This window comes from Protopterus annectens, chromosome 6.part0, assembly GCF_019279795.1.
Source record: "Protopterus annectens isolate FY-2018-M chromosome 6.part0, PAN1.0, whole genome shotgun sequence".
Taxonomy (NCBI): domain Eukaryota; kingdom Metazoa; phylum Chordata; order Ceratodontiformes; family Protopteridae; genus Protopterus; species Protopterus annectens.
In genome coordinates, this window is record NC_056737.1 from 403,862,515 (window position 1) to 403,884,712 (window position 22,198).

Sequence of the window (22,198 nt, forward strand, 5' to 3'; positions counted from 1 at the left end):
CAAATCAGAGGGCAGAGGCTTTGAAACAAATTTCCAACTTAATTCAAATGAAAGCTATAGAAAAGGTACCTCTTTCAGAACAAGGCCAAGGATTTTACTCCAGATTATTCCTTGTTCCAAGAAAAGAAAATCAATGGAGGCCTATTCTCGACTTGTCCGCACTGAATACTTACCTCATTGTGCCAAAATTCAAAATGCTGACTCTACAGCAACTCCTTCCCATGCTGGGCAAGGGGTCTTGGCTGGTGACTCTAGACCTAAAGGAGGCATACCTGCATGTCCCTATCAGACAAAGTTGCAGAAGACACCTCAGATTTCTTGCAGGGTCAGAGCATTATCAATTCTCAGCATTGCCCTTTGGCTTATCTACTGCGCCCAGAGTATTCACGAAATGCCTGGCATCAGTAATTGCACACTGCAGACTTCAGGGGATTCAAATTTACCCATATCTGGACGACTGCCTAATACAAGCGGACAGCAAGCAAACTTTGTTAAAGGACTTGGATTATGCCATCCACCTACTGCAGGCCTTGGGATATACAGTCAACATCCACAAATCAAGACTTCTTCCATCCCAAAGAATAACTTTTCTGGGTGCGGATCTAGACACAACCACCCAAATGGCCTTTCTCACAGAAGAAAAACAAAAACAACTATCTTCGTACTGACACAGCTTTTGTTTACTTTTTGGATATCTATCAATAGATGCAGAAGTAAATGAGAAAGCAGTTAATTATATTCACAGATTATCAATAATAGTATCTTACTGTGGTAATTAAAATGAAATTTGTACTATTTATAACTGAGGAGTCATGTGTGATGTCAGTTTTTGCCATATGTGATTAGGCCTAGAACTGGGCTCCTTGTGTCTCATCTGGTCCTGTAGAACTAGGGTTTCTTATCTACTAAGGGTACTGGTGACCATTTTATGTTTAATTTCAAGTGAGATCAGACTGCAAGAAAGAAGAGTCACTTGGATTCAACTCTGGCATGATATTTGGTCCAAATCTGTATGTGATAGTATGTTCTTGTTACATTTTTTTTTTTTTTTCTTTTTGAAGAAAGAAGTCTGAAGTATTTCAGGTCATGTTCATTCTAGGAAGTGGACCCCATTTTACCACATTAAGATGTTTTTAAGTTATTATTGTTCTATTTATTTATAAAAAAGTTGAAAAGAACACAAGAAAGACTGAAGTTGATAACTCTGTAATAGGGAATTTTTCAAAAAAGACTGCCAAAGGAGAATCTTCAAAAGTGATAGAGAATTATTTAAGCAGTTTGTTTTAGTGCCATCTCTGAGGAGTGTAATTCCAGACTGATGGTTTCTACAAAATAAGACAGTAAAACGTCACCTTCACCGGTGTATACATTGGTGTCTCTTGCGACACCAGATCCAGAGTACTTGCTGCTGGATAAGCCTTATACATATGCTGATATTAAACAGATTGTACTCAGCCTTTGATGATCTGCTGCTGTTGCTTCTCAGACAGTTTTTGATTATATTTGCCAGAAAATATTTTATAACTTCTTTCTAGAAACTCTGAAACAACTGTAAGGGTCTATGCCACTATGTTATGTTCCCATACTAGCATATATCTGTGGTTAGAATGCAGAACTGCAGATCTTCAACGGTCTCAAACAAGGCTCCAGAGATGAGGGGGAAAAGCTTTCTGGACAGAAAGAGCAGCTTTTGTATGACTGAGATTCTCCTCTTTTTCAAGATTCTGACTATGAAGATGGTTTCCTCACAAAAGTCTCCTTGTAAATGATATATTTTTTTAGGAGAATTGTTCATTTGGCATGAAGAGGTTCCTTCATTGCCATCTGGTAGATCCTGAAAATGTCAGAGCTCCTAGATTCAAAATGGCCATTCCTTCATCTTTGTGACACTTTCCAGTGTTTCTTAAAAGTGAATAGCAAGAACCCTAATTCAAGGCAGCAGCACCAAAAAGGGCTGATATATGCTATATAAAGCATATATATATATATATATATATATATATATATATATATATATATATATATATATATATATATATATATATGTATATATATTGGATTTATACAGTGCTTGTATAGCAGATCATGCTACAATCTATTATCTTTTTTGTAGCTTTTCCATCTGGTAGGCACTTTTCTTCGATAAATGTGCACATATTTGGCCATCAGAGCTTCTGAATGGCTCCACTACCAATAGTCCTTTCATTCTGGGGTACAGGAGCTGAGCATTTCCAGGCTAGGGAAGAGCCCTAGAGCCATATTTTCTGCCTTGGAGTCAAGATTGGCCCTTCCAGTTCCTAGTGAGAGGCAGGTGGTATGGAGCAGGTAGCTTACTCGTCCTGAGTGTAACCTCCCCTCCCCCTGAGCTTCAGCAGGCTCAAAACCTACTAGGCAATACCTAGTGCTGTTAATAGATATCCTTGTAGCAAGCCAAAAGTACCTTCCTCCCTCTAGAATGGGTGATGTGGCAGAAAATGCTCCCTCTCTGGCCAGTTTGTACAGGCACATAAGCATCTGTCTGAACTCTGGTAATCTGCATGTCACTTAGCTGGTTGGGACTTTCAGAGCTTTAATGTATCTAAATCATATGATAAACTATTAAGGGACACTTCTGAGCAAGCTCAGGATATATATTGCAGAATTTCTCTGCATAAAGAAATCAGTGATGCTTGCTTCTTCAGTGGATTATGTGGGGTTTGCCCCTAAAGTGTGACTTTGATGCTATAGAGGCTTCTTTATAATCAAATATGTCAAAGGCAGTCACATGAAAGCTTGTATGGTTGAGAAGAGAGTCATATACTGAGGGTGGTAGATTTTAGTTTTTAAATGCAGAATTTGCTCAAGATGTGTTGTTTGATCAACCACATGACTATATTATTGTAGATATGAAAAAGTGAAAATAAGGTGTTTAAGGAATTTGTAATTTATCTACCATACAGTGTCAAAGATATTACACTTCAAATAAAAGTTTTTCTTTAGAGAAAAGGACCCCCACCCAAAAAACAAAAAAGTGGACAAAAACTCTACAGAGAAAGACAACCCACTCGTACTTCAACTTCTTAGAGGAAGGGTAATTAGAATCAGAAACCCTTTAAATGACTCCAGGCTTCTTTTCCCTCCCCAAAACCTCTAGGAGCCAGCTTTCAAGGAGTTCTGCTTAAATTGCAGTGGATACTGTTAAATAAATTTGTTAGAATCGGACTGTAAAAATCATTGAGTTATTCAAAAACAATGTCAATCAATAACAAACAATAATGCAGGAGAACTCAAGTATCTTAAAGCTCTAATGTACATTAGGAGGCAAAAAACCATACACAAAGTTTGTATAGAATTTTGACTAGTTTTATTCAGAAATGAACACCAACTTTATACATGTCATTATCAGTTTTGCCCACCTCACTGGCGTGGTCAGTGACAGGGTCTTTACATCATAGTAATTCATAAAAAGTGCTGAATTTGTGTTTTTCAAAAGTCTTTTGCCCATGTGAATGTTACAGCCTTGCAAACACCTGGTCAGTCACGATGACCTCCTAAGGATGTAGCCAATTCAAGGTTCTCTGATTAGTTCAAATACAATAGATGTATGTCTTCCTTAATGCCTTTCTTTGTCTTCCTCGTTCCCAGCTGCATTATCAGAGATAGTGCGACAAGGCTACTCTCCTGGTGGAGGCAGGAAAGAGGACACACATGCGAACAGATTTATTATTTTCTAACTTTGCAAAATAATCTTTACTTGAAAGACATGAGCCAGGCTGTGTTTGCAAGCTGCCAAGGTCAAATTTCTGATTACACTGCAGCTTGTGCTTCAAGCAATAATATGCAGGTTTATTTCTACTATTATTCTAGTAAGACAGAATTAAATGCATTACATAAACTTTGTTCTCTATTATGGATTTAAGTACATTTATTCCTAACTAAAGCACACATTTCTCTATATATTTGATCACACAACTTATATATGTTTGAATGTTTAAATACACATCTTCCTAAGCAGCACACATTGTAAATATATTTTTCTAGGCAGCATGTATGTAAATATATTTTCTAAGCAGCATGTATAGATTTTTCTAACATTCTCCCTCCTGTTAATGCATTTTATTCTGTTGAAAACATAAACAATATTATTTCATTCCTCAGCCTTTCCCTTTCAAGGGCTTTCAGCTAAGTAAGTCATTGGTTTTATATTTCAGAAAAAGCATCATTTGAAATTAATCTTTTAATTTCAACACTTTGGTAAAAAGTTTCAGTAGCAGGTATATCAACAAATTTTTGATTAATCTTTTCATGCAGGGAATTTCACAGTAAACACATGTTCCTATTAGGAGTATACCCACACAAATAGCAATTAAATGTTTAATAGGATGGAACCCCACCCCCCCAAACAGATTCTGGAAAAAGTCCGTCAGTGGGTTTGGGCCTGGTTTAGTCATTGCTGATACTTGCTGAATTACCTCTAGGTGGTCATTGATTTCATGTTGGTTGTCTGGAATGTATGCACAGCATTTTTTTTTCGTGTACCACCTCTTGCCGCTAGGGTGAAGTAAAGAGCCATTCGATTTTGTAGCACAACAGTTTTTATTGCATTCAGTTCATTAGTCACCAATTCTAGGGTGGAAAAAGTTGCATTGCTCATGACTTTTTGACAGCTTCCTCAGCTCCCAGATCGATTTGACTGCTCCATAGGCTGGTGGCATTCCTGCCCTGGATATAACACTGTTGCCCAAGTTTATATGAGTCAATTTACTTTTGTCTTTCACTGAATTATGGCCTTTTCAACCAGCTTCGATTTTACCAACTGGATTCACAGGTTTTTTTCTCACTGGACCTTCAGATTCCCGAGCTGTTTTCCTTACGTTTCGTATTTTACCCAAAGGTAATTCTGCAGTATGTCTTATTGCTGAAACCAGATAACCCAAAAACAACTGCGGACCAATTCTCAGGTAACCATTTATATGCCTTTTTCCCACAAATAAAATCATTACTTTGGTACTGATACGTGTTATCCCTGCATGAAACATTTTTCTATTCTTAATAGACAATTGCTTAGTTAAGACTGGATTGTCACATACTGCATTTAATGTAGTTTTCATTGAACTCAGATATGAATCATGGTTAGTATTACAAACAGTACCCCCACTTTTGACTTTAATGTAACATTTATAAGACATTGTTATATTACCATTACTCCAGCCCACCTGGAGGGTATTACTCTTGTAGAGACATACAACTCCTTTTTGTGTGAACAGGTAAAAATAAAGCAATTTTGTCCTGTGATCTCACAGTTTCTGTATAAAAAACTTTCCAAAGTCTTATTTTATCCCCAGAGGGACAGAGGACGTTAAAGTCTATTATATTTTGTTGGTATAGCTGTACAAACTCAGCAATTTGAAATGTGCATAGTTTCTGTATACACTTGCTTCATGGCCAGGTACGTGTTAAAATTTGGATGCCAGTCTATAAACAGTTCATCACGTCTTCTCACTTTCACTTGTGTGGTTGAGTGCAGGGAAAAACCACAATAAGAGAAAAATTGTCACACTTATAGTTAACAAATACACAGTTAAAATAATTATGCAATAGTTCTTGGGTTGCTCTGCTTTTTGTCTTCTTTACTCTTGGCCATTTTGCCCTTGTGTATCAGTCACAAAGTTTTTATTCAGCTGAAAGTTCTTTTGTCTGAAAAGAGTTAAACTGCAAAACAGATTTATTTATAACAGTTTCTTTATTTAATTAGCTAGTGAACTGTCAGCCTTCAGCCCTGCAGGCATGAGAGCTTTTTACTGAGGCACATAATATGCCCTTCCAAATACTACTTTAAAGGGGATCAAACCCTTTACATTTGTTACTATTTTCATGCTCAGCAATGCTAGAGGTAAACAGCAAATCCAATTCTTCTGAGTCTTACTCATCAACTTTCTTAACTTGTTTTTTTTTTTTTTAAATCCCATTGTACCTCTCCACCAGTCCTGCTGACTGTGGGTGGTAAGCACAGTGATTCCTTAAGGAAAAGCTTCTACCCATTTTGAAAACATATCTATGATCACTAAACAGTATTTCTTTCCTTCACATTTATTCAACTCTATGAAGTCCATACAAATAGTATGGAATGGATATGGTGGTGTAGGGAAACTCCCTTGCTTGTTTTTAAATGCTCCTTGTGCATGGTGCTTGTTACAAGTATGACAAGCTGCACAAAATTTTATTGTATAATTTATGTATCCATATGTTTGGAATATTTTATTTACTAACTGTACCATGGCCTGTTGAGACATGGCTCTGCCCATGGCTCAACAAAGCTGCATCTCTAAATAAATTAGACGGTAATATTGTTTTTTTCCTTTGGAAATGTACAGTCCATTCTTAAAAATTGCACCTTGTTTTACCCAGTTTTGTTTTTCTGCTGTTGTAGTAAGCATTTGCATTGTTTTTAACATGTCTAAATCTAAAATCTCAAAGGGCTGTAATTTTTCATTAAAAAAAATAAAGTTTCTGAGTCTGAGGCTGCTTGCTTTGCAGCTGCATCAGCTCGTGCATTACCTTTTGAAATCTTATCCTGTTGTTTTGTATGAGCTACACATTTACAAATAGCTACTTTGGTAGGCAACTGAATAGATTCTAATAGCTCCAAAATAAATTGCGCATGATTAATAGGTTTTTCACTGGATGTAATCATCCCTCTATTTTCTTTATTATTGTGCAAACACATGCACTGTAGAAAAAAGCATACTGATTATCAGTATATATGTTTACTTTTTTTGCCTTTTACTAAAATACATGCTCCTGTCAAAATTACCAGTTCTGCTGCTTGAGCATACAAGTTGTGTGGCAAAGTTTGTGCTTCTAAATTTTTAGTGTCTGTAACTACTGCATACCCCACCAGATTTTTCCCTGTAGGACCCCTTCTGCATGAGCCATTCACGTAATATGTCACCTCAGCATTATCCAAGGGCATATCTGTAAGATCTTGTCTAGGTAAGGCTAACTGTTTATATGAGGTTGACTCAGCAGTATGGTCATACATGAAAGATGTCTAGCAGGAGAAAGGTATGCAACTTTTTCTTGTAGCAGAATTATTGCAACTGCATGAGGCATTCTCAATGTGAGAGGGTGGAATAACACCACTGAGGCTGAAGCCTGTACTGCCATTGCTGCTGAAACTACTGCTTGTACACAGTGAGGCAAAGATTGCACCGCTGGGTCTAACTGTGATGAATAGTAAGCTATGGGGCATTGCTTATTCCCATGTTGTTGCTTTAATACTGATGTCATGTACCATTGGAAGTCTTAAAACTAATGAAGAAGCTATTAACTGCTTTAACCTGCAGAAAGCCATTTCTGCTTTTGTTTTTCATTGTAAAATAATTTGGTACCCAGTTTCAACAAAAATTAGTTGTACCTAGGAAAGACATTATTTCTTTTTTAGCTGTTGGTTTGGGTGCTTGCAAAATTGCTGTTTTTTTCCTCTTTTCTCTTTCCCACTATTTAGTATTTTACCTTTATTGAATATCACATATCCCAGGTATCTAACCTGTGTTTTTTTTCCCAAAGTTGTAACTTACTTTTGTTTACTTTGTGTCCTTATATTACTAAAAATTTTAACAATGCTACTGTATTCACCCTGCACTGCTGCTGGGTGCTATTAGCAAGATGTCATTTACATAAAGTAAAATTTGACTACTTTCTGGTGGGGTAGACCCTGCCAGATTGCTAGCCATTTTTTGTGCAAATATTATTGGGCTCTCACAATATCCCTGTGGTAGTCAGTATATGTATACCTTTTACCCTGAAATGTAAATGCAAACCAATATTGACTATCAGGATGTATAGGTATTGAAAAGAAAGCATTGCTTATATCTACCACAGTAAAATACTTCTGTTGTGGCTTTAAATCATTTAACAAGGTATGTGGGTCTGGCACCGTGGGTGCTTTAGGTATTACTGCATTATTTACAGCTTATAAATCTTGTACCATCTGCCATTCCCCGTTTGCTTTTTTAACAGGAAATAGGGGTGTATCACATGGTGAATCAGGAGATTCTACCAGTACTCCTTTTTTGAGTAATGCTGCTTATTATAGGCTTAATTTTTACTTTTGCATTCTTTTCCAAAATGTATTGTTTTTTTTTCTGTGGTTTAAAAGCTGACTTTGGGGTAATTGTAACTGGTCCTGCTGCTTGAATAAGCCCTACATTTAACTTGCCTGTTGACCACAGAGTTGTTGGAATTTTACACAAGGCCTTTTCTTTTTCTTTTAATAAAAATGCTAATCAGCTGTCCTTACTAGATTGCAAGTGTACAGCTGTATGTGTCTGTGTCAACCAATTCAGTTTTGTTTTTATCCCTTGTCCTGACATTTTTAAATCAGTCTGTTTTCCCATTTTGTTACCTTTTTTTCTAAGTCTGCCCATTTAACACTTTTGTTTTTTTTTTGTCAAGCTGACATGTGGCAGTCTATTGGACTTATGCAATCTCATGAACTCCTGAGGTAATGAACAGCTTACTACACTGTTTCCCTCAGTATCCCAGCATAAAGTTTGTAATATTAATTTGTCAGCAGGATTTTTACTTATATTTCTTATTAGGTCCTGGTGTGCTACAGTGGTATGGAGTACAATGTAACAAGTGCTGCTGATCAGTGTCAAGGGAGGGTACCTTACTGATGGCTACGTTTATCAGTTCTTTGGTTACTGCCCCTGGACCAATCATAACTAGGTCCTGGCTGTACCAATAATAGGCTTCACCCTCTGATCACACCACAAGAGCATTCATTTGTCTTTGTGCTTCCATACCCTGCATGGTAGGAACTACTGGTATGCCAAATATTTGCACAAGGTCTTTTCCCAGTAAGTTTACTGGATATTTTTGCAGAAACTACAATTTTACTTTTCTGAGTCATACCTGAAACAGGGTCAGTTATTGCTATATTATGGGAAAGTGGTTCCCTGTATAGCTTTCCATTTGCTGCTTTTACTAATATATAATCAGGTGATTTAGAATGTTTTGGTAACTTGGAGGGGTATATCAAAGTCCGTGACGCTCCTGAGTCACACAGGAATTTGACCTTTCTTCCCTCCACCAGAAGTGTTACTTCTGGTTTTGTATTTGCTAGGTAGAGCTCCAGGCTCAACAATGCTAAATCTAAAATTTTATTTTCATTTTTATTCTCTACATCTGTTTGTACTTCCTCTATTCCCTCTACTACATTCACATTTTCTTTTTGTTTATTAACCTTTCCTGATGATTTTTGGTTATTATCACTATCATATAGTCAGTCCACATCTCCTTTATCTTCTGTCATTGCTTTCTTATTTTGTTTATAGTCCCTAGCTAGATGCCCTTTTTACCTGACTGTAATACAAATACTTCAGCTCCGTCTTCAGCAGTGAAGACTTGTGCCCCTTTTTTTTCTTTTCACTATTAAAGTGTCTTTCAGTACGTCTAGCATACTCAAGTAAGGCTTGCAGCCTGCTTGTTCAGTGATTTATCATATGCCTTGTAATAAAACTACTAACAGAGGCAATGCAACCTTTTAAAAATGTATATATATATATTTTTTTTTTAATTGTTATTTTAATAATCTAGCATAATATCCATCTACTGTCTCATTTCCCTGTTGTATGCATTAATTAATGCAAGTCCAGTCTGCTCTAAGTTTTCATTTTTCAGAGATTCTGTCTGTTAGACCTTTCACTCTGTTGTCTAAAAATGTTTCAGAATTTTTTAAGCTTCTGTTTTTCTTTTGCCTGACGCCCTGCATCAGATTAAAGCTTGTTTAAGGAGTTTAACTAGTGAAAGTTTATCTAGTTTACTATCAAATTTATAGTTGTTAACACATTTTGCAAAATATCTCACATTATCTGCTTACTGCAATTGCATATGCTTCACATTATCCGTTAGGGGCGGATCTCGTGATCTCTTAGTGCACTGATTTCCCATGTCTTAAAAAGACTGTTACGTAACCCTTCTCTTGTACCACGTGGTATCTTATTTCCCCATATCCACAGTAGTGTCTAGAATGACTGTTTACTTTGCTTTGTTATTCCCTGATCTATGACTCAAGATACAATACTTGACTCTCTCTCTCCCTGCTATCACAAACCTTAGCAATAGCACAGTGTAACCTGGTCCCTGATCTAAAACAAAGACAAAGAGGGAAATTCTTCTTACCTGAGCCTCCTGCTCTTATTGTTTCTCCTTGGGGCCCAGTCTTCCGCTTTTCAGCCACAGATCAGAAAGTGGACAGCCTCTTTACACACAACAATTCAGTCGGAGGTCTTTTCACTTTAAGAAGAACCATTCTTTTCGGCAGCTTCTCCTGCGCAGATTTATTAGCACTTATGCACTCTGTGACCTGCAGCTTACCAAGGGAATTCCGGCACGATTAGGACCAAAATGTTAAATAAATTTGTTAGAATCGGACTGTAAAAATCATTGAGTTATTCAAAAACAATGTCAATCAATAACAAACAATAATGCAGGAGAACTCAAGTATCTTAAAGCTCTAATGTACATTAGGAGGCAAAAAACCATACACAAAGTTTGTATAGAATTTTGACTAGTTTTATTCAGAAATGAACACCAACTTTATACATGTCATTATCAGTTTTGCCCACCTCACTGGCGTGGTCAGTGACAGGGTCTTTACATCATAGTAATTCATAAAAAGTGCTGAATTTGTGTTTTTCAAAAAGTCTTTTTCCCATGTGAATGTTACAGCCTTGCAAACACCTGGTCAGTCACGATGACCTCCTAAGGATGTAGCCAATTCAAGGTTCTCTGATTAGTTCAAATACAATAGATGTATGTCTTCCTTAATGCCTTTCTTTGTCTTCCTCGTTCCCAGCTGCGCATTATCAGAGATAGTGCGCACAAGGCTACTCTCCTGGTGGAGGCAGGAAAGAGGACACACATGCGAACAGATTTATTATTTTCTAACTTTGCAAAATAATCTTTACTTGAAAGACATGAGCCAGGCTGTGTTTGCAAGCTGCCAAGGTCAAATTTCTGATTACACTGCAGCTTGTGCTTCAAGCAATAATATGCAGGTTTATTTCTACTATTATTCTAGTAAGACAGAATTAAATGCATTACATAAACTTTGTTCTCTATTATGGATTTAAGTACATTTATTCCTAACTAAAGCACACATTTCTCTATATATTTGATCACACAACTTATATATGTTTGAATGTTTAAATACACATCTTCCTAAGCAGCACACATTGTAAATATATTTTTCTAGGCAGCATGTATGTAAATATATTTTCTAAGCAGCATGTATAGATTTTTCTAACAATACCCACAGGTAAATGGTACTTCAACTTGTGGATCAGGGTTCTGCTTTAAGAGTTTATCCAGAAGCCACAAATACAGTTTATTCTTCAAACATTGCTGCACTGCAGCTTTTTCTAGAAGAGGAGATTGATTTTAGCAATGCTGGGCATGGAAACCTGCCTATTTCCTTATCCCAGTTAAGGTAAACTCATACAAAATACCTCAGATCTGATAGCTGCCATTTTGGCTAAATGCAACAGTCAGAATATTTGCCAAATGTTTATCTTCAGTGCTTGCACGTCAGATAATATTGGAAACACTCCCTAGATCTCTTTCCTAATGTGCAAGGAAAGAATTCCAGTGGTTGACTGAAACAAACCTATCCATAAGAATACCCTTATTGCTTCAGGAGGGCTACTACAGCTAAGAGTCAATACAGATTATGCTTGGGAACCTGCTTCTGTAACATTGCACTTCAGGATATCTGGTCTCAACAAGAAAAGTCCCTTCACATCAGTCTGAAAGAAATGAAATCAGTCTACAGGATTGTTAGAAGGCTTTCAATGCATCTTTTGTCAAGACTGTCTTTAGATCACTGAAGTTACAAGTGGTACAGCGGTGGAAGCAAGCTCTGTTAAAATTTGTAGAGAAACAATGCAGATTTTAAAGTGTGCTACATAGAGCCCTAAAGCAGTCTATCAGGAGGTGGGCCCCATAATCTAGAGAATAACTCTAATTTAATAATTCTGACTGGATCTGCTAATTTTTGGAAATTGTTACAAGAAGTATGGTGTACCAGAATTTAACCTGTTCTCCTTACACTTAACTCCAAACCTTTTGTTTCATACTCAAATGATCGAAGGATAGGCACCTTGTTGCAGCATGCCTTCCTACCATTTTCACTGACTAAAAATGTGCAGCTAAAAGCAAAAAAATGAGGGAGGCAAGGCCAATACCATATTAATAGCTTCCTTTTGGTTGAAATAACTGTTTTATATCTTAATGGACCTGACCACTCTTTCCATGAAATTTACCTTTACACTAGTCTTTACTGATGCAGCAACGTGGTAGAGTGTTGCAGTCCTGTCTCAGGATACAAACCCTGTCCGCAGTTTTATCTCCATAGGATTTCTTTCAACTAAAGGCCTGAACATCCTAAAAGTAATTAGAAGATCTGGCAAAAGGAAATCTTAAGTACAGAAGCAGAAGAGATTTATTTGGACTGCAACACCAAGGCCTAGACTGGCTACCCTGTCCTGAGTCTTGGTCTCCCTTTATCACCTACTAAACTGAACTTATTCATACATCAAGGTGTGTGTGTGTATGTTTGTACTATTTCGACATTTATTGCAGCTTATGCTCATTTAACAGCAAATCCAGTCTTGTTCTGAAAGGGTGTCCCTCACCTAATACCATAATCATTCATACCCCGCTGTACTTGAATTTTATGTTGGAAAAGTTAAGCTTGTCTTATGTTGAACCAGTGTACACAAGAAGTGCAAAATACATTTTTCAAGTAGCTATTACTTCAGGGAGGAGGACTTTACTTACAAACTCTCATGGTAGTCCACCTTGTATAGGATCATAGGTTAGTACTAGGCTAACTGCCCTTGTGAGCCATTGTAAGCCTAGCCAAATATCCCTTGTGAGACTCAAATCCTGCACTTTGTGTTTGTAAAGCAAACAACTTAACCATTAGGCCACCCTCCCAATCCCATGGTGTTTTAATAAGATGTCATTGAAAACTATTTCTTCATTTGTAATAAATGTATTGGCAGTAACTACCCATTCCATTACCTGTCTTTTAACAGAATTAGTAGAATGACAGTATATTTTTGTATAATAAATGAACATAGAAAGTTTGTACTGTTCCAGGACTCATGTTCAGGCAAACAGGTCAGCCATTTCCTTCAAAGAAGGAAAAGCTTTTCCTGTGAATAAGCAGACTCTGTCTAAAAGGCTGGCTAGCTGCATGTTATTTTGCAGTCGTACAATAAATCTTTACATGTTTTGCCAGAACACATTTCATTAAAGCAGTAGCAGCTTCAGTAGCATACTTTAGAGATGTTTCTATGCAAGACATTTTGGAAGCTGTGACATGGCCAAATCTTCATGTATTTACTAAAGAATACAGTTTAGTGGTATTGTTTAGAGATATAGTAAGATATGGCATGACTATGCCACATTGATACTGCAGCTGCCCTAAAACAACAGATCAAATGCTGTTTTGGAATTTAGTGACCATCCCCAAAAATGACAGTACATTTTTGTAAGATGTGCACTGTAAAAGTTGATCGTCTGTGAGATGTCTTGTCATTTTAAAGCTAATCTTCTTCCATTCTGTTAGGAGAGTTGTCTGATTTTATCGCAGCTGTTCTGAAGTTATCTTAATGTCGTTTTGATGCAATAGTTTAGCTTCAGAAGATACTGAGAATTTGCATTGTGGGCCATTTGTAGCATGAAAAACAGACACACAACAGTGCCAGACACATATGAGCCCCTTGCTGACTGACCTTTTGCATTTTGAAAGAAGGCTTGAGGCTAGCGTTGGTTCTTTACAGGGAAAAATAGGATATTTGATGAAAACTATGGATAGACAAAGAACAGAAAGCAGCTAAGCCCAGATATTCTGATTTACTGTCACATTGATTTCTCCTCAATGATCTGCAAATAAGAGATGTATCTTGCACATATTTAATATATTTGAGTCCAGGGATCTCTGCTGAAGCTTCCGCCAACTGTATCTTGACAGACTTCAAGGGAAGACAGCACAAAAGGAGTATTACTATGCGTTATTTCATTTTGATGCATGATTGAATGAGTTATATTAATAATTAACTTAGCTGACTAAGCAGTGTGTGCACAATGATTTTAATTTTGTTTTACTTTAAATCCTCTCAAGACCTAGAAGAGTTATTTCATGTCATAGTGCATGTACAGTCTTTTATTGAATGCTGCCACATTACAGAACTATGTCCTTTTGTCACGTGAAATGTAACTTGCAATTATTGTGGAGCTTTTCTCCCTGAGCCTCCACTGAAAACGGGCTCATGTTATGTGGTCCTATCTCGCCTACATTCATTACTGATGGGTTCGGAGCTGAGAATCGGCTCCGACTCGGCTGACTATTTTCTAGCACAAAGTCTCTAATTGGCTGGGCTAACCGGTATCCTAGGATGCACCTTGCCCCAACCCCCAGATCTCATTTGCTGCTCGTTGAGTTAGGACGTGGTCTCGAACTTGGCTGTGGCTAAGTACACTTAAAACTTTCTAAAGTTTTGTACTTCTCTTTTATACAAAAAAGCTATTCTCATAGCTATATTGTGTTTTTTGTGTGTGTTTGAGCCTGTTCGGTTAGTTCTTTGGAGAGTGTGTGTGGTTTCCCTTGTGTTTGGCGGGCTAGGCCCGTTTAATTTAGAGGGACCTAGTCCTCTCCTTCGCATTCGTTTTATAGTGTGTTCTGTTGTCGGTTCCTTTTCCTAGGGAACGTTTAAATTAGAGTTCCTGTGTCCAGTAGTGTTTCCCGCCTTCCTCCTGTTGATGTTGAGTGTTTGGATATTGTTGGATATGTCGAAAGAGCAGGAGTATAAACCCACTGGGTTTAAAAAATGTTCTAAATGTGCTTATAAAATGTCTATTACAGATGGGCATGCCATCTGTGTTTATTGCCTTGGTGCGATTCATTTACAAGAATCATGCAGTGTCTGCCATTCCTTCAGCTCTAGGGTGCTGCAGGAAAGAAAAAATAAACTGATTTTGAGGGACCTAGTCAAGCCCGCTTTTGAAGAGGATCTAGAGTCTGCTTCTTCTACTGGCAAGTCTAAATCTACCAGAACTAAGAAAAGATCTCCGGCTCCATCTAGTTCTTCGTAGCCCCCGGAGAAGATATTGAAAATAGTTACAACCTCCTCGGCTCCTTTGAATTCGGAGCCGCAGGACAAGAGCTCTGTTTTGGATACTGCCTCCTCGGCTCCATTGTCCTCGGGGCCGCAGGAGGTATCTGTGGTAATGGAGTCGACCTGGGCTCCGATCATTTTGGAGCCAATTCGGAGCCGGTCACCCAGTGTTAGACAGGAGTCCATAGGTAGGAGATCCTCATCTCCTTCAGTTTCCTCCAAATCCTCGAGGTGGTCTGATTTGGATGTGGATAGGGTGGTCCAGAGGCTCCTTCAGTCGCCGGCGTTAACCAAATTGTTTTCGGCTCCGACCCAGTCGGCTCCGGAGCCTACCCCCTTGTCTGTACCGATGATTCCTCCTCCGAGCACCTCTGTGTCGTTGGAGCCGGAGTGTTCGGTGCCAAATGATGTCCTTGCACTGGCTCCAATGCCCCTGGCGGGTTTATTGGAGCTATCGTCGGCTCCAACCATTTTGGTTCCGTCATCTGGTTTCGGCACTCGGGTTTCCTCGGTCGGGCCTGAGGGGGATGCATCGGGACTTCTTTCGGCCCCGAGTCTCCCTCTCGGCGCTTCGGCTAGGGGGACCCCGACTCCGGTTGTGGTCTCGGAGACGGGTCAGTCCCCGGATTCTGGGGGGGCCCGCCTTCGAGGCCATGAGGAGCGCACTGGCCAGGTCGTCGGTGACATAACTTGGATCGGTCACTCCGTCCCCACTCACCCTGGCTAGAGCCTCTGACGCCCCCTATCTGTAGACAGCAGAGCTCGAAGGCCTGAGGACACTCCCATGAGTGGTCCCCAACTTTCTGAGAGCCCCTCAGAGTCTGTGCCTGAGGAGCCTCCCAGGAAGAAGTTGTGCAAGAGGAAGCACATAGACTCCCAAGACGAGTCCATCACCTCGGATACTGACCTCGAAGATGCAGAGGGGTCCCATAAGTCATCCTCCGATGATGTCTCTTTCTCCGACATCCTGGAGATATTGAGGCAGAGAGGCGACTGGCCTTCCAAGCCCCCCTCTGAGGAGGAGTCTGTATTCCTCAAGGCCTTCGGAGCTCAACCTTCCGCCTCCTGGGTGTCTCCACCCTTCGATGAACTCTTAGACCTGATTTGTCGAAGGGTGTGGGAGCACCCTGATTCCGTGGAACCAGTGCCCAGTCGCCCGAATAAGTTTCTGTCTGCTCCCTCAGGGAAAGAGTTCTTGACAAAAGGGGTCCCTGTAGATGCCATGGTGGTGGCGTCAGCCACTCAGCAGGAAGTTGCAGAGGCTTCTTCTTCCGTCCATCCTCCTAACAAGGAGTCCAGGAGTATGGATCAGTATGGGAAGCGTACCCTGTCTTCAGCAACCTTTACACTGCGGTCACTGAATTACCTTTGTCACTTTACTCTGCTCCAGAGAGACCTCCTCAAAGAGTTGGGAGATACCTTGACGGGTAACATGCCTGAGGCGGTAGCGCAGACTGTTAACGCCCAGTTGTCTACCCTTGGTTCCATTGTCAACTCGTCCATGAGGCTCATATCTTATGTAGCCGAAGGGGCGAGTAGGGCAGCTAGTTCAGGTTTGACTCTTAGGAGGCAAGCCTGGATGCGCCTATGTCACTTCGCGGAGGCCTTCAAGTCTACCTTCACTGACGCCCCCTTCGATGGGTCCTCTCTTTTCGGACCCAAAGTGAAAGACACTCTCACCAGATGTGAGCAGGAGGCTAAGACTTTATCTGCTGTAGGGGCCCGTTTTTCTCTTCCCTCTAGGCCTTATCCGAAGGCTCAGAGAGGAGGGAAGATGTGGTTCAAGAAGTCACAAAAGGCTTTCCCCGCCACTCATGGTAAGCCCCCCCTCGAGGCAGAGAAGGGGGGAATTATTCTGGAAGATGCCATCCTAGGGGCAGAGGAGGCCCCCGCAATTTGGGAGACCGCGACTCCTTTCGCGGATCTTCCTATCAGCATCCCTGAGGGATCGCCCAACTGTGCTATTCCGGAGCTAGTCGGGGGCCGTTTTTCGAGGCATCCTCAAGCCTGGGAGAGCATCACTCAGGATCGATGGGTGCTTCGAATAATTACCGGAGGTTACACCATTCCCTTTGCTTCACCCCCTCCCCCAATCAAAAAAATCCCGGACGTTCCACCCAGTCAAAGGGATCAAGCAGCACTAGAGATATCAAAGCTGCTAAAAAAAGGAGTCATCCAACCGGTCCCCTCAGGCCAGATGGGATCAGGAACTTACTCAAGACTCTTTTTGGTGCCGAAAAAACAGGGGACCTTTGACCCATTCTGGATCTCAGCCGATTGAATCACTACATCCTGAAGTCCAAATTCCGAATGGTCACTCTTCAATCCATCTTCCCATTGCTACGAGAGGGAGTATGGATGTGCTCCATGGACCTCAGGGATGCCTATTACCACATCAAGATAAACAAGGCATCCAGGAATCATTTACGCTTCCGGCTGGGAGCCAGTCATTTCCAGTTTCGAGCCCTGCCCTTTGGTCTCACCACAGCCCCCAGGGTGTTTACCAAGTGTTTGGCAGTGGTGACAGCTCACTTGAGACGTCTAGGATTCCAGGTGTTTCCTTACTTGGACGATTGGCTCTTTACCGCCCCCACCAGGCATCTCCTCATTCAAGCCAGGGAAGCTACCATAACCTTTTGCCAAAGGCTAGGAATTACATTAAACTGGGAAAAATCTGCCTTGCTGCCCTCACAGCGTGTTGTATTTATAGGCGCAGAGCTAGACTCTGTTCAAATGAGGGCCTTTCTACCTCTAGAAAGGATAACAGTGTTGCAATCTCAGGTCCAAGCTTTGTTGCCCCGAAAGAAGGTTCAAGCCAGATTAGTTCTCCAGCTATTGGGATCCATGGCGGCGACCATCATGCTAGTGCCCTTAGCCAGGCTACACATGCGGATCCACCAGTGGCTCCTTTCAGTCCAGTGGTCCTTTTAAACATTCCCTCTCTCTCATCCAATTCTCCTCACTGAACAATGCAGACAGGATCTCCGTTGGTGGCTATGTTCCTCCAAACTGGACAAGGGGAGGAATCTAGTTCCTTTGTCTCCTGCTGCCACAGTGACCACGGACGCTTCCCAGATAGGGTGGGAGGGGGCATTATCTGGGCAGAACGGTCCAAGGCACGTGGCAGGATCATGAGGTACACTTACACATCAATGTCCTAGAGATGAGAGCAGTGCTATTAGCGTTGCAAGCACTCCAGAGCTCTCTTTCCCGGGGAACGATTGCTATTCACTCAGACAGCATGTCAGTTGTGTGGTACCTGAACAAGCAAGGAGGAACCAAGTCTTACCCCCTTTGCAGAGAAGCCATGAGAGTGTGGAATTGGGCAGTGTCTTCCCAACGGTTTCTAGTGGCAACGCACATTCCAGGAAAATCCAACGTGATAGCAGACAGGCTAAGCAGAGCTATTCTGATGCCCTACGAGTGATCTCTGAACAACCGAGTTGCGACTCGGATATTCAGCAGGTGGGGTCAGCTTTGCTGCGATCTCTTTGCCAGTCCTCTCAATGCCAAATGCAGCAACTACTTCACCCTGATCCCCCCACAGGGGGAGTCACCTAGGGATGCACTAGTCCACGGTTGGCCTCCCAGTCTGCTCTATGCCTTTCCTCCGTTTCCTCTGTTACCAAGAGTGATTCAGAAAGCCATTTACTTGGGAAGCAAGATGATTCTAATTGCTCCACAATGGCCCCGCCAAGTCTGGTTCCCCTTCCTTCCTTCAGCGATACACAGTGGACGGTCCTTGGACTCTGGATCCAGTGCCAGACCTATTGACTCACATGTCGGGACAGTTCCACCCCTCCCTACAGTCCCTCAGGTTGACAGCCTGGCTGCTCCACTTCCATCATTAGTTAGACTACATTCTCTTTCGCCTGAGGTGGTGCATATCCTATCGTCGTCTCACAAGTCCTCCACCAGAAGAATTTACTCCAGCAAATGGAAGAGATTTTCCATCTGGGCTCAGGCCCAAGGCCTGGACCCTTTCACAGCCCCTATATCGGCGGTCTTAGACTTTTTAGCTATGCTCTTCCAACAGGGCTCCGCTCCCTCGACCATTAAGGTGCAGCTGGCGGCCATTTCTAACTTCCATGTATCCTACGAGCCCGCTCTTATGGGCCATAAACTTTGCAAGGCCTTTTTGAAAGGCGCCTGGTTACTTCGCCCTCCTGTGTCAGAACCTGTCATGCCATGGGATTTAAATCTGGTGTTGCAAACCATCACTTCTCCGCCCTTTGAGCTGGCTGCCACTTGCAAACTAAAATTCTTATCCTGGAAGACTGCGTTCTTTGTGGCCATCACTTCGGCTAGACGAGTATCAGAACTTCAAGCGTTGTCCATTAAGCCCCCGTATTTGATCTTCCATAAGGACAGGGTATCCTTGAGACTTAATCCGTCCTTCCTCCCTAAGGTGTCTTCCACGTTTAACCTCCATCAATCCATTGAGTTACCTGTATTTTTTCCAAACTTCTACAACAAAGCAGAGTTCAAATTTCATCAATTGGATGTGCATAGACAATTGAGATTCTATTTACACAGGACGAAACATGTAAGAAAATCGGATCAATTGTTTGTGTCCTTCTAAGAGAGTAGAACGGGTGGCCCTGTTTCCAAGTGCACAATTTCTAAGTGGATTAAGGACTGCATTTCCTTTATTTACTCATCAGCAGGCAGAAATTTACCATTCCTTGTTAAGGCTCATTCCACCAGGGCAGTCTCGACTTCAACAGCGTATCATGCCACGCTTTCCTTGGACGACATTTGTGCAGCGGCCACCTGGGCTTCTCATCATACCTTTATCTCTCATTACAAGCTGGACGTGGCATCTAGAGGCCGGGCTTCCTTTGGTTCCACGGTTCTCAGGAGTATTTTCCTATGAGCCTCCCGGGTTAGAGGTGCTAGGGACGCTGTCCCATCAGTAATGAATATAGGCGAGATAGGACCACATAACATCAGTTAGTTATGTACTCACCATAACGATCGATGTATGTGGTCCATCTCGCCTACATTCTTACGTACCCTCCCACCTGCCCCCTTCCTGAAGGATTTGGAGGAAAATTGCTCTGAGACCCTTCAAAATTGTTTTTTATTCCTTTTTCCTGGTGGGTGATATTCCTCTTCGTGAGGTTTGTGTATGTGGAGTGATTGCGATGTATGCAAACAAGATCTGGGGGTTGGGGCGAGGTGCATCCTGGGATACCGGTTAGCCCAGCCAATTAGAGACTTTGTGCTAGAAAATAGTCGGCAGAGTCGGAGACGATTCTCGGCTCCGAACCCATCAGTAATGAATGTAGGTGAGATGGACCACATATATCGATCGTTATGGTGAGTACATAACTAACTGTTCTTGGCCCAGTGGACTTACCCGGTCATCAGACTTAAAGTATTATGCTATATTATGTACGTGGCATTGCAAAGTATCATAATATTGGAATTAAAAGCAAGTTTGTGATGTGCTTTGGTACGTCTACATCTACTTAGACGGATTTGTGCTAATGATGCAGAAGAGGTTTTTTATGCTAATTAAGATTTTCTCTTATATATATTCTTGTAGATAGTTTTGAAGTGAATTTTTTTTCTTTCCTTTTATAACTCAAGTCCTATCTTGGAAGCAAGCGAAGAAGATGTCCGCTCACTTTCATCAGGATCTTCTGTTATTGACATTAAGGAGTTGCATATTCATGGGCACCTGGATTTGGGGCACAGTGCAGTTGCCCTTTCGGCTACATCGACACATTGTGTAGAAGGTGAGCAATCTGTGGAGTCTGCTGATAGGACACAACATGGTGAAGGTCATTTTTTCAATGTCTATAGAAAATATTTGTCTTTTTTTTCTGACTAGGGAATAATCAGAAGTTTAACACTAGTTATTCTGTTATTTGAAGGTATCCAGTATGAAACATTTATTTGGTTTGTATGTTGTTTACCTGTGAATAACCAGCCCATTTTGGTACCTTATTTAAAGTAGTACAAGCCAATGCAATGCATTTTTGCTTACTTTATTAGCTTATCTAAATTACTGTTTACTCTAGATCAGGTCCATTGTCAGTTAGCAGGATTAAAGCTGCAGGCCTTTAATCAGCTTGCCATCTGAAACTTTCCACGGCTGCAAGTAACTCTACTTTATCCATAATGTGCCAACATGCTGCCTGTGTAGACCTGCTTCTACATGTATTCAGCAAGCATCTGAAAAATAGCCCCAAGATACATTTGATTCAAAATCTGTTTGAAAATGTTTCTTTTAGATTGTCTTGTCATACTGAACTGCTTTCAGGGCACATCTTTTTGATACACGTGTACACACACACACACACACACACACACACACACACACACACACACACACACACACACACACACACACACACACAGACAGACACAGACAGACACAGACAGACACAGACAGACAGACACAGACACACACACACACACACACTTAAACTGTGCTTCAGTGCCTTTCCATAAGCCTTGACATTTTTTCATTTTGGATGTTAGTTTTCTTTTTACTAATTGCTTTTCTAGTTGTTTGTTGTCTTAATTTCCATATTTTATTTGAAAATCCTAATTTTATGTTGTCAGAAGTAAATAAAAAATATAGAGTTTGATATTTTTAATTGTTTCTTGTAAGTTCTGTCTTTGAAATCTTCTTTCCAGTTATTGGATGTGATGTCAGTTTTCATTTTATCCTCAACATATGGGTTTACTTTCCGAGCATCAGAACCGACTTGGCTATTACTACAGCTTGAGGTCACCAAAAACTCTCGAGCTTAATCCGTACCCATAATGCTCTTCTCCTGGTCACCTCAGATCTCATTTGCCACTTTTCGTGTCAGATGTGGTTCTCCATGGCTCTCGAGCCAAGTTAATTTTTTTATATTTTCGTTTCGTGGTTGCCTTTTGACTCAGTATATTTTGAAGTTTACTTATACTTTATTACGTTTTCTATAATGTAACTTATCTACCTGCCCTTACCTTTTCTGTAATCTGTAATCTTCTGTGTATTTTATATTTCTTTACCCTTGTTTTTCATT

General features: G+C 40.7%; 1 protein-coding gene across 1 annotated transcript in view; it reads left to right on the forward strand.

The window, feature by feature from the left end:
* Positions 1–22,198, forward strand: part of BUB1B (BUB1 mitotic checkpoint serine/threonine kinase B) — a 1,687,592-nt gene that overhangs the window by 1,016,077 nt on the left and 649,317 nt on the right. The window contains exon 16 of the mRNA XM_044074144.1: positions 20,766–20,914. Coding sequence (XP_043930079.1) covers positions 20,766–20,914 — 149 coding nt within the window. The remainder of the gene's footprint in view (positions 1–20,765; positions 20,915–22,198) is intronic.